The following is a 13854-nucleotide window of genomic DNA, read 5'->3' on the forward strand; positions in this document are numbered from 1 at the left end:
TGATGAGTTAAAATGGCTAGGCATATTTGGTTTGGATTGTTTTTTTTTTTAGCACGCGGTTTAGGTAAGTTATGAAATGTCTTTGATGTTCGAAAACGATTAAAGACATTATAGTGAATTGCATATGAATTAGTAATGCACATGATTATATTTGATTAATTGGTAATGTTTAAAAAAAATGTTTCATGTATGAAAGTTTTATAAGACACGTGTGGTAAGGTTTGATATATATTAGTTGAATTGAAATTTTGATTTGACAAAAGATAATGATATTGATATGGTTCAATTTTATAGCATGGATTATTTTTGTAATATGATTAATAATGTATGTTCGATTTATATTGGTCATGTGTTTTGTGTATGCAGACTTGACTTATATGGATGAGTGATTGGTTGCTAATTGAGTTGAAAATTATTATAAAAAAAATCGAGATAATTTTATGCATGATTTGTATTAAGTGATTGTGAAGAACTGTGCTTATCTTTAGTAATACCTCGTAACCCTAATCTGGTGACGGATACGGGCTAGAGATGTTACAATCAAAGCATAAACTTTTCAATAATTTATTGGCAATGCATATGTCTACCTTTATTTTTTATATTATTTAAGTTTAAAAAACAAAAATAGACATTTTGTCACTTATTGTGCTTCGCCCAAAGAATAATACTCATTTTGAAAGTCACGTAGTCATGTAGAGGTGAATTTAATTTATTTTGGTTGAATATTTTTATATCTTTCAGTTCGGTTGGTTTTTTTTTATATTAATTTTAAATTTTGAGTTTTTGATCTTTGGCTTAGTTTGGATGAGCGGTTTGTTTATCTCCGGTGAGATTAGTTATTGTAGTAGTAAGATTGGATACTGTAGTGGTGAGATTAGAATCAAGGATGGAGTGTGTATTTGGATTCAAACGTAGCTGTAACGGTGTAATGAGAATAGAAAATGACTATTAAGGACATTAAATTAGAAAAAATATATGATACAAATTTTTTAAAATTATTTTACTTTTACGAAATTATTAAAAATATGCGAATTTATAAATTTATTTAATAAAATATTAAAATGTATCTTCTGATATTTTATTATAAATATTTTAATTAATTATATAATTAATTTTTATAAAAATCCACTTAAAAATATTATTTATTATCATGAAAATACAAACAATATTATTATAATGAAAAATTGGTTTTAAATTTAATAAAACTAAAATTTTAAATATAAAAGAGATTGGGATAAAAGATAAAATGAGATATATTTTACCAAAAATCTATAAATTATAAAAAAGAAAAAAAAACACATGACAAAGACAAAAGGGTAAAAGCATACCTAACAATGAAAAATTTTATTTCTACTGGTGTTGTGTAACGTTCAACACACTGATACTATGCAATTTAAACAGCTTCCACCAACACGATTACATTAAAATAATACTCAATTGCACCACATCGGAGGGAACCAGACATCCAAAGGAACCCTTATTCTAATAAGCTAGCTTTCTTTTATGGCTTTTAGATATTAAGGTTTCAATTAAATATTTCTAAATAATGAATTTTATCATTTTTAGAAATATGAAATATTTCATAAAAGTAAAATTAATTATCTATTAAATAAAAATTCAAATTCAAATTCAAATCAAATCTATTTAGAAAACGAATTTATTGGGTTCAAATAGAATTTTGAAGCTTAACTCTATCCTGATCGCCTTGGCTTAAAACATCGTTTTCTTGTATAATGTGTTCTGATGTTGTATGTCTCAAAGACTGTCAACTCTGAAGCTGTGTGTTTGGTCTGTGGTTCTCCATCGGCACTGCTACATGGTAAAGTAAGCTTAATATGGTAACAAAATCGACCCACAATTGGCATTGTTGAGCCCACGGGGTTAATAGTGAAAGCAAAAATGGTAACAAAATCGACCTACCTAGCATTGGCTTTGAAGAATCTTTTGGCTGAGTTGAGGGGATAGGGAAAGGTACTGTGAAAGCTATAAAGATACGTAATTATTACCATGATTACTTGTTTTAAGCAAAGGTAATGGTGTTAGTTGAGAAGTTTGGGAGTTGGGCGGCGATTGATAGATGATAGACTACACGATAGCAGGGGCAGTCATTTCAAGATAGTACAAACTTCCAAAATCTTTAACCCACACCAGACTTCACTAGGCAATGATGATGTGAAGAATAATTCTCTGTAGGGTTTAATCAATCAAGATAGGGTGCAGTACTGGGTAAAGGTCACATCAACAGGGTTTCAAACTTTTAATTATACCATCACCATGGAGATGCCATGCTTTTTTTTTTATGAATTTTTAATATTATTTGATAAAATTTTAAATTTTTTAATTTTTTAAATATAAATATTTTTTTTCAAAAAATAATTGGAAAATATTTATTTTACATTATAAAAAATAAAATTAAATAAAATAATATTCAATTCAAAATTTTTAACTTATATTCATAATATGATAGAGATGAATTTTTAAATTCTCAAACACAACCTTAGCTAAACAGTAGATAGATTGGAGTAGTTAGATATGATTTAAATTTTATGAATTTAGATGTTATAAAATTAGATAAATAATTAAATTCGTGCAATATTTTCGAATTTTTTATATATATTAAACTATTTTGTATCTTGTTAATAAATCTTATGAATAAAATTAGAGTGGTACCTTTTTTATACCTACAACAATAATATGTCAAGCCATAAATTTTTAAAGGATATAAATAATACAATACATCAAGAAATACTAAATCAACTCTTATTACAATTTTTAACTTTAAAATTAATATACTTTTATATAAATATCATAAACCACTTGATGTAGTCACTTTCTTAAAATTTAAATGTTAACCCACCATACAATAAATCATAAATTTAATCGTTAAAAAACCAAACCCATAAACTTTACATTCCTATAACTTTTACTTTGTTAATATTATTTAATTCTTTTACATTAATTTAGAATGTGGCATATTTTTATTGAAGGTCTACACAATGAGTTTTCAAATCATCTTAATATAATTTAAACTCTTTTTTCTTCTTAAACAATTATTTTAATAATAAAATTTTAACTTTTAATTTGTAATTATTTGTTATTACTTTAATTAAGAGTAAATTATAAAAATGGTTACTCATAATGTACTTAACTTTATTTTAATCACTCAACTATTAATTTTTTCAATTTAATCCCTCAAATTTTCGAATGAAGTATATGTGAAACTGCTAATCGTAAAATCTCTTTTGTTTTTATCCAAGTGAAAGAGAGAGCTTAGTTTTATCGTTCTAAACAAAAGATCTCTCATTGTATTTTGTACTTAAATCACATTGCTTCAAATAATGAATAATAATAATAATAATAATAAAGAAATAAATACCTTAAGGGGTTTCTTTTCTTTGAAAAATACCATGAATTAGTTATAACACAGAAGAAAATTTCTTTAAAAAATCAAAATACTAATAATTAAAATTAAATAATAATCATTCGCACCTTTCAAATTCATCTTAAACTCATTAGCTTCTATGTTTGAATTTTTTTATATAACAATATTTAAAACAAATTTTTATATATATTATATGATAAAAATATAATTAAAAATTTTATCAAGCATTTTAAAAAACATGCAATATACTCAAAAACATGATTTAAATATGTTTTAGTTTATCTAAATGTTTTTGAGTTGATACCAAAATGTTTTGAGGTGTCTTAAATGTTTTTAAGAGACTTTGGTATAAATGTGTCAAGACAGAAGCATGTTTTTCTCGAGAAAGACAAACATCGAAGCTAAGGGTTGCTTCAGGGGAGTCATATCTCGAGATATTCGACTAATTGTCTCAAAACATATGACTAAATGTCTCGAGACACACTAATCCTATCTCAAGACACAGACCGCCAACTGCTATGTAACAGTCATATTTTTCTTCCTATCACGAGGCAAGGGGTTTTATTTCTCAAGACACATTGCTAAATGTTGCATTAAATGTACCAAATGAATGCTCTCAACAACTAAAAGTCATCCCCAATAGTCATAACTGTCCACAAACTTATTATTCGGTATAAATACAAGTCAAAGGCATATCAAGACATAATAGATGAACATCCAAGCATAGAAATCAAGAAAGAAGCATCAATTTCTTAATTTCTTCATTTTCTCTTGTACATATCTCTTAGGTGTTTATTGTTACATCTTTTTATCATTCTCATTTCAATTCGTTAAGAGAGTAAATACTTATAAACACACATCTTTGAGAAGCATTCATTGTTTACATCTTTTCTTATACTTACAAAAAACTACTTTTAAGGTTTTTGAGATATAAAACCATAAGTAATTCGTAAAAAGTTTTAGTTGAGCATAAAAATTAAGAAATGTTCTAGTTTAGCCATAAAAGGTAGGATAAATGTAGTGTTGTAAAAATTATACATTTTCTTAAAAGGTAACAATTCAAATATAATGAATTAGGAAATCTTTGGTAGAGGTATACCAAAACAGTGGAGGTAAATAATTGAGGTTAAACCACTATAAATCAAAATATCCAAACTTTTATTTTATTTCCTCATCATTTAGAAAAATTTGTAGAAAATTTTAAAATACCATTTCACTTCCCTCTTAGTATTTCAAGCTTAACAATACCATCTCAAAATTTAAAAAAAAAAAACCTAAATCTTTAATGGTAAGTCTTTAAATGAACATTCCTTATAAATGTGTTTCGTCCCAAAAACATTAGTTCTTACTCAGTAATGTATTATTATAAATTTAAATCTAATCACACAAATTCTAAAACAAGTAATTATCTATAAGAACCTCGGTTTGTTCTCTTGTTCCATTTGTTGTTTAGAGAAATGTTTAGACAAATGTTTAAACATCTGTTCAAACACACATTAGAATAGAACACAAGCAGTAAGCAAATAAACGGAGAGAAATAAATACAAGAGATTTGTTAATGCAGTTCGAAACTAGTCCTACTCTGTAAAGCCTTGCTCAATAAATTATTCTTATTCAACAATTTTCTAAATTACCTATTAGTTTAAACTCAATTTACTCTTACACAAAGAAGTAATTGTAATCTCAACACCGACTCCAATTATTACAAATTACTTATCCAAAAGACCTCATAATATAACCAATAAAACTTTCCAATAAAAAACCAAATATAAGAGTACAAAAAATACCAAGTAAAAGATACACAAATAACCAGTCAAAAGCTCTCAAAAAACCACACCTAAATGTGCAGCACAATAGCCTATTTATAGGTTAAAAATAGATAGTTTCTTCAAGTAGTCTTGAAAGGTAAAAATAATAATAAGTCACCAAATAAATAGCTTAAAGGATAAAATATGTCGATCTCCATGTATCTTCAATAACCAAATTCAATCACCATTAGAACTCTCTAAAATAAATCCTTCCATTATAATAATCAAATAAAGTTTTCAAGTTCAAGTAAACTAACCAACTTGATCTCTAGGTAAAAAGATAAACTTTTGATCTCCAACTTGTTTCATCTTTCTCTTCCTTCCTCAAATTCGATCAGCACGATTAAGGACGAAATCAATATTAATTGGAAAAAATTAATTAAAAATCGGTAAATTTTAAAATTTAATTGTAAAATTCAATCTGAAAATATAAGGATAAATATCAATCAAAATAAAATATAGTGAGGAAGATATTTATAGAGAAGAAAAACATGAAGTTGAGTTAGATGAAGCCATGAAGCTGAAGCAAGAGATTAAGGATAATTAATTTCCCTGCTATATGGTGCATCCACGTTTTACTGAGATTTCTTTGCATATTTCCATCAGGCATCAACTTCATGTAAAAACGAAAAGGTTTCATCAATTTAATCTAAAACTACGCCCCTACCATCTATATTTCAACAGATACATATTGACATACTAATTAGCTTATTTAGCATAGGAGATTTGCAAGGAAGTTGATATTTATTGACATACTAATTAATAACACACTAAAAATGAGAGTCAAGAAGCTTGATCAACAGGAGAAGGGAAGGGAAGAAAGAAACATAGTGACAGTACAGTCTCAAGTAACACGACTACCTTCCTTTCCTCATAAACAAATTGCTGGCATATCTAAGAAGTTCTCCACTGCATCTCGATTTGAATCCGACCGTTCTTAGAGTCGATCAGATGATACCTTTCATTGATTCTTCTGTTATTCACAACATCAGCTAGGCTTATAGTAACATAACCCAAAGATTCCTGGTCATACACGTAAACAAGTATTATTATTCGAGTACACAAAACATGTATTTATATTTCAAACAGACAATGAAAAAATAAGCCTGTTATGCACCTTGGGATGCAGTAGCCCTATCCTGGAGGATGTACTGAACGCTTCGATGTGAATTTTATCATTCGTGGGTGGTTCATCCACCATAAACTGAAATTCTTCTTCCCATCTCGGATCTCTGCTTTTCTTTACACGCTGTGTTGTCGAAATTCAAGCAGGCACAAATAAGATTCATAGTCAATAATGCATACTGAAAATTGCCAGTTATAAATATCAACTACCAATGTTTGGTTACAATTTGAACATATATGCCCTGGCATGATACATAAAATATTTCCAAGATTTTAAATGGTTGCATCAATTGTTGCAGCCTGTGAGAATATGGAACTGCTATTAAAATGTAAGATGCATTGGCAGTTTGGAACCTTTCACACCATTTCCTTTTAGTAAGAAACCATTCTTGAGGAGAAAAGAAAGAATGGAAGAAACAATGCTTGAACAACTAATTTTACGACACAGATTAATGGCATACCTTGGTTTTTCTCTCCTCCCCTCTGAATGACAGTCGCACGTGTGGGTTTGTGTGGTACTTCCCTTCGATATCTTCAGCTTCATGCACAATAACTACAAGTAAACCTCCACCTGCAGGTGTTCCTTCTGGAGCCTTTTGTACCATAGTTGAGTCGTCAACGTCTTTTGGCATCTCATCCTCCTTGAAAGGTTTGTAAAAGGCTTCCAAGACAAGCTGTCCTCGTGACTTCTCATTTTGTTGATCATTTGGATCCATATTTTTCAGCAGATCAAGAGTAAAAACTTTTGGCTCTTCAGGTGTAAGATCTTTCAATGGAACAACATTCATGCCCATCTTGTCATGTTTGCCAACCTGAATTGAAGTTAACATACAGCATGAGAAATACAGGAGGAACATGCACAGGCATGCATAGATACTTCAGCATGCAAAACACACAGAAATGTGCACAGGTCAAACCTTTGTCTTCACAAATAGGTGCCTCATTATTTCACATTGTTGCCAAATAGAAACGGTTAAGTTGGTTTCCTTAGTGGCAGCCTTGAAACTTACGATTAATCTAAAAAAATACATCAAAATCATCATACCTGCTCCCAGTCATAGAGAATTATCTCCAGCGCTTGAGTGTTTGGATCTTTAACAACAAAACTAAATTCCTCATTCCATTCGGGGTTCAAGTTGCTTTGTTTTACAGTAGTCTTCTTGGCAGAGAGTTTTTCCTCTGTTAACTTTAGTTTTACGTAAGGATCGGATTTGCCTAGGAAATCTTTCTTTCTAAGCTTCATTGCCTTGACAACCTTCACATCAAGCATTCCAACAGGTTTCTTCATTGCTCTGTCAATTTGGAGAAACGTTAGAAGGTACTACACAAAGACTCATCAGTATTTTGCAAGTCAGCAGAAAACTGAAATACACTTACTGTGTAGGATCCATTATTGGCACTTGTAAGGCTTTAGGCCATAGGTACATATTTGCAACTTGATCTTTTATGAGCTCCTGGAGAGAAAGGTATATCCATATTAAGCACAAAAAGAAAAATGACGCATAATAGGATCAGATACGTGGAAAATAAATGTGGTGATTGCTAGCATACTAATTTGCCATAGAAATGCCATTTCCACTCCCCTTACTCTGATAAGTGAAGGGGAGATAGAGAGATGGGTGTACGTAACATTGGTCGAGCAGATAACCATTGGCTATGAGATTGATAACAGTGTTCTCCATCACAAAATCTGATCTATTACAAGAAGAAACAAGAAATAGAAGTATTACCTGGACAAACCTGTATAATCCAGGAATGGCCATAACATCTGCCCCGAGTAACTTAAGCCCAAAGTCAACATGTGGCTGCAGATTAAAATGGAAGATTAGAAAAAGAGAACAGAAAGATTGAGGCTAGAAACTAAGATCTCTATAGATAGATACTATCACTAAGACCAGCATGTAATATGTTTTCTCCTTAACATATTATGCTGAAACTGAATCATGATGAAGCTTTGTGCAGTCAGAAAAATAAAAGTTAATAACATCAAATCATAATAAACTGATATGATAAACAAAATACAAGACCGTCCAATTGAAAATGATGCTTAGAGAAATATTATGCATAAAATACAAAACATGGTTCATCAAAACTTGTAATGAAGCACAAACTTATTACTGAGTAAAAACCATGTTTCCCACCTTGTCCATTAGGGAGACATATATGTTGGCAAAACAAGGAAAGACACTGAGCAAAGGCTTCAGAGTAATTCGAGGAACAGCAAAAACTTGCAAATCGACAACCTGAAAGAATCAAAAAAGAAAGTCAATGCTCCTCAGTGGAAGCACCATGAATTTTTCCTACTAGATCTTGTGGAACAATTTTGTCCACACAAGGGTGCACATAGTTCATGAGAGAGACGGACAGAATGTGTACAAATTTCTCTCATGTTTTCACATGCAAATTTCTTTCTTTTAATCCACCAGTACACTAGCAAATACCTGAACAGTGGCTTTTAATCCAAAAGCTTTAACTGCGATAATGATGTTAGGATTCCCTGCCCACTTAAGTGATGGTTCCATAATAATTTCCTTCTCATCAGTGACATAGACTTTCATTCCTGGCATAAAATAAGATCAACAATGAGTATTACTCTGAAAAAATTTGTGTAAAAAAGCTAAAAAATTCATAACCACCATATGCATCTTATATGTCATATGCAGTTGAGATTATGTATGTGTAGAATGTAATGGGAAAGAGAAGTCAACCTTGAAAAGTTGGTGGCAGGGTACCCAAAGTAAGTGTTTCAAATTCAACTGATTGAATTTTGTATTTTGGAATTTGCTCATCAATAATGGGCTTTGCTATATTCTTAGCAGTTGTGCAAATCGCCTTGAAAAACGAAGTGTCGATACTTGATAAGGAATTCAATAATATAAGAGAGGCCATATATGTGAAAGGTCATTGCAGTTATACATACCGTATCTAGATAAGGCCACATGGTCTCGATAAATTTGTTAAGCCAGTCAACCTGCAGAGAAATAGACAATGATAACCTTGACGCATACCTTAATACGAAGCACTTAAAGACCTAAATACAGAAATGAAAGGACATAGCATAGGAGAACATACACGGTCGAAATCTGGATTTTTGACCCACAAAGGGATCTCTGGAAGCAACTGCTGCAAAGTTTTAGAGTCTTCCTCAACCAAAGGACGGATTTTAGGATCCTGAACAACCAAAATATACAATGTGACCATCTTATCAATGGTTCAAAAGGCTGATTTATTCGTTGTTTTCCTATATGATAGCTTCATATGATAACTACAGCTTCTTATAAGTGGCACCAACAGACATCGACACAGGCCAAACCGGTTGGTCAATGGTGATCAAGTACAAAAAGCAAAATCCCAGAAAAAAAAAAGCAATAAACAAAAGAATACCTCTATTTTTATTTATTTATTCATGTTTTAGAATGCTAATACCTGCAGAGAAAAGATTGTGAATCCTAAAACTTCAATTTTCCCTAGAAAAGCCTAAGCTAATGCCTGATCATTTCAAAATCATGTTCTTTTCGACTGAAAATCATGGATATACATCTCTCAAAGCGAGAACACTACAAATTACAAATCTTTGCACGGTGAAACAGGAAGACAGAATTCATAAACTCAAAAAAGAACAACTTGAATTAACCATTAAATTCTATGAGTTAAAAAGAATCATTCGATCAGCTTAGAATAAAGTTATCATTTTTTTAGCACTTGTCCATTGCTTTAACAACAAAATTTCAAGCCGCTTATGGAAGAACAAGAACAGGCACCTAGGACAAAAAAGAGACTCTGACAAAAACTAAGAAAAGCAAAAGGAAATTCAACCGAGAAAGAAACAAACCTTAACATCAGTGGGAAGGAAGTAGATGAACATGTAATACCCAATGACGATCCCAACCGAAGTTCCAATTCCGAATCCAAAAACACCCATTACAGAGCTCAAAACACCCATTTTTCCCTTCTGTTTTTTTTTTCCAAGGATAGCTCAAGTAGTTTAATCAAAGAGGCATAAAAAGCTTTTGCTCTCTTCTGTTGAAGTGAAACTAATACCAAAAGAAAAACCAGAAATGGAATCTGAGAAAGATTCTTGTGGGAAGTAAAATTGGAAGCAAAAAGAAAAGAAATGGTAAGAGATATTAGAGTTAAAAAATCTTATCAGGAAGAGTGGAAGCATTAAAGGAGCATTTACAACTAGTGGTCAGTCCTTTACCTACCAGAGGCTTTTGCTATGAAATTTTTATGCGCGTGATATCCTCTGTCGGTAACGCTCAATTGGTTGGTTACGGATTAGTTGTTTTTTTTTTTGAACTTACTACCTTAAACAATATCTATATAACTAAAGAAAGGCATTAGCTGTACTTTTCTCACTTTCCTCTTACATGAACAGATTATGGTCAATTCCTTCACTTTTTAAAAATTATATAACAATTGTTAGATTTTATTTTTTATTTTTATATTTCACTCAAATTGAAAACTGAATCTCTATATTTTAATTTAGACATAATTTAGCATCTCGATTAGTTAATCTAAATATTTTATTATGATTAAAATATTGATGTCAATTTTTAAGAATTATTAATGTCGTTAACTTCTCTATTAAATTTAAATTTATTATAGTGTTATTTTTTTGTTATATGAATTTTGAGTGAATATTTTTTTTAATTTCAAAATAACGCGAAAATTTAACAAAAAATTATAACAATATTAATAAATTGACCTAAATTTTTAAATTCAAAAAATAGAAACATTAAATTTTAAAAATAAAAGTGTAAATATTAAATTTCAAATATATAATTATAAAAAATTGAAAATAAATAATTTACCCAAACACGAAGCGTAAGTAAAAATCAAATTAATATATTACTAAAATTATGTAATCTATTAACAAATTAAAAAACCGTTAGTAATATCATCTTAAAATTAGGCTAAATCAGGTGGAACCCAAAGGTTAGTGAAAACTAGTGTGTTTCACTTTCCCGACACAAAAAGTAGTGTCATAATCATTTTCCTTTTTGGTTTTTAAAATATCACATTTGACAAGACGGATTTTAATTAAATATATTATAAAAAGTAAAAATATTACTAAAAATGGTAAAAACGATTCTTCAATAATTTTTTTGATTTGGTTCAATAATATTAACATGTCTTAATATTCTATAGATATTAAGGTTAAAGTATTTGTTATGTTGATGAAATTTGTCATTCATTATTTACAACGAATGTTTGTTATTTTTTCTCTAAATTGTATATTCCATTTATTGAATGAATCAATAAATTTACCTTTCAAAAAAGAAAATTTCTATTTAAACTAATCCGATTTTGATAATCATGATTTTTTTTACCTATAACTTGACTAAATTGTGATTAGTATAATTCTGAAAATTAATTAAAATTTCATTTTAAAACAAAAATATAAATCTTAAATATGAAAATCTAAACTAAAAGAAAAAGAAAAGGATGTTGGAGTATTTAATTTGGAATCACAAACAGTTTTTGATGTTTGAGTTGAACAATTAATAAAATCAAAGTATGGAGGGAGATAGTTGGCAATTAATTGGGACCAGATTTTTTGTAACTGGTATCAAATGTGTTGTGGTAGAATTTTATATTATTATATCAAAGAATAACAAAATAATTGTATGGTGGACATAAAAGCCCTCAAGTCTAATGCAAGTGGTGACGTATCTAGGTAGCTTCAAGGAAACAATAAGCCCTCTATAATAGGCACATTAAACAACAATGAGGACTTCCTAAAAGCATGACTTAAAATTTTGAGTGGCTTTTCTTGTTCTAATAAGTATCAACATTAGATCAACCATACTGCTAATATAATTCCACATGTCTTCATTCATCCTCACTGTTAAGGGCATATTTAATAAATTATTAAAATGGTTAGATTAATTATTCATGGCAATATATAAATATAATTCACTATCTTTATACTAGAATATATTCAATGGTTTCGCATACAAAGCAAATAGTTAAGTAAATATTGGTTCACTGATTACTTAAGTTTAACAAATATTAAGTTGCACTACATGCATTGGTTGTAATGTAGAAGACAATTTATATTAATAGGTAATCTAAATGGTTCGTAATCCATGGGTCAAAATGAGCAAGTAACTCATGTTTGAATTAATATATCATTTATAAGTCCAATTGAAAGATATTTTGTCTTGGTTATCAGGCTAGATTGACTCCCAGAAATAAACATAGACGTTATTGTTTGGAATGACAATACATATGATATGACCTAAGTTGAATTAGTCCTAGATCTATTTATGGATTGACTCACTTGGATATTCATAGTGTGCCTTATCTAAATTTTGAGTAAGTGAATGATCATGTGTACATCACTAATATACTTGATATATTGAAAACTTATGCATCTCAAGGTAATAAGCAAAAAGTTGATGTGTTGGGTACATGACTAGTGCATGACTAGACTTGTTCAAGGGTTGGGTATCCCACTCGGCCCAACCTGAGACGGGCTTGGACAATGATTTTTGCACCTTAAGTCAACTTAGCCTTAAATAATAATAATAAATATTATTTAAATTTAATTAAAAATATATAAAATATCAATTAAAAATATTTTTTAATATTTTATTAATTTTTGCACCTTAGACAACTCTATGCATGACATGACTTCACTCACAATAATAGGATCATACATTGATAGAAGAGTAAATGTTACCCTTTCATTGGCATTTTACAATTAATAAAAACGGAACATGGGCATGGGACATTTTTCTGGGTTAAATGATTTAATTGTTACTAGTATAAGTAATGATAATTTTCATTTTAGTAGATATAACTGTGACCATAAGAAAAGAAAAAGATAAACTAAGTGAATGATTTAATGTTGGAAAAACGTGGTGGGAAATTTTAATCTTTTTTCATGTGTCTAAGATCAACTCGAATAGGTAAGAACAATAGAATATAAAAAATCTAGTGTTACGGGTCACAAATCAAAGCCCGTGACAAATGCACACAGAGTGTTTCATGGAGGTCAGTTAATTAAATTAAGCTCATTTGACCCACTTGAACTAATTCAATACGTGGAACTCATGGAGAAGCCTATCTTCTTAAAGCCTTGATGGCCTAGTAAATTTCTTTAGTAAAACTAGAGTTACCATGATTAATATAAATCCTAAGGGATAAGATTGTATAGAGTTTAAATGCCTTAAGATTCTCATCTTGTAGATATGAACTAATCTTAGTCATTTATGTAATTCAATCTGTACCGCTGGATCTGGGGGAGCTTAACTATAAATAGAGGTATTCCCCCTCATTTGTGATCATCCCATTGTACTTTACTTATTTTTTAGTTAAAGAATATATTTGGAGCATTTACTTAAACACCTTGTGTGCATTGCTTTCTTGTAGCTTTTCAGTTCTTTTGTTGCTCCTTCATTTTTTTGTTTGCTTCCACTTTATTTTGGTGTCTTAGAGAATTTTCAGAAGAATTCTTATCTTTCAAGAGTTAGGCTAACATAGACGGATTTGAAACAAAGAAATCACCTAAGGCCGTGTGATTTTCCAGAC

General features: G+C 29.8%; 1 protein-coding gene across 1 annotated transcript; it reads right to left on the minus strand.

Annotated features, from left to right (window-relative positions):
* Positions 1-5915: 5915 nt before the first annotated feature.
* On the minus strand, positions 5916-10687 carry LOC107910707 (synaptotagmin-2). Its single transcript, XM_016838667.2, has 12 exons — positions 10148-10687; positions 9388-9486; positions 9236-9286; positions 9024-9147; positions 8757-8875; positions 8457-8558; positions 8046-8120; positions 7693-7769; positions 7361-7607; positions 6777-7127; positions 6308-6439; positions 5916-6213 (listed from the first exon to the last, which is right to left on the minus strand). Exons 1-12 carry the CDS (start codon positions 10256-10258, stop codon positions 6085-6087), a joined length of 1617 nt encoding a protein of 538 aa, XP_016694156.2. The 5' UTR covers positions 10259-10687; the 3' UTR covers positions 5916-6084.
* Positions 10688-13854: the final 3167 nt, after the last annotated feature.

This window comes from Gossypium hirsutum, chromosome D02 (assembly GCF_007990345.1).
Source record: "Gossypium hirsutum isolate 1008001.06 chromosome D02, Gossypium_hirsutum_v2.1, whole genome shotgun sequence".
In the NCBI taxonomy this organism is placed as follows: Eukaryota; Viridiplantae; Streptophyta; class Magnoliopsida; order Malvales; family Malvaceae; genus Gossypium; species Gossypium hirsutum.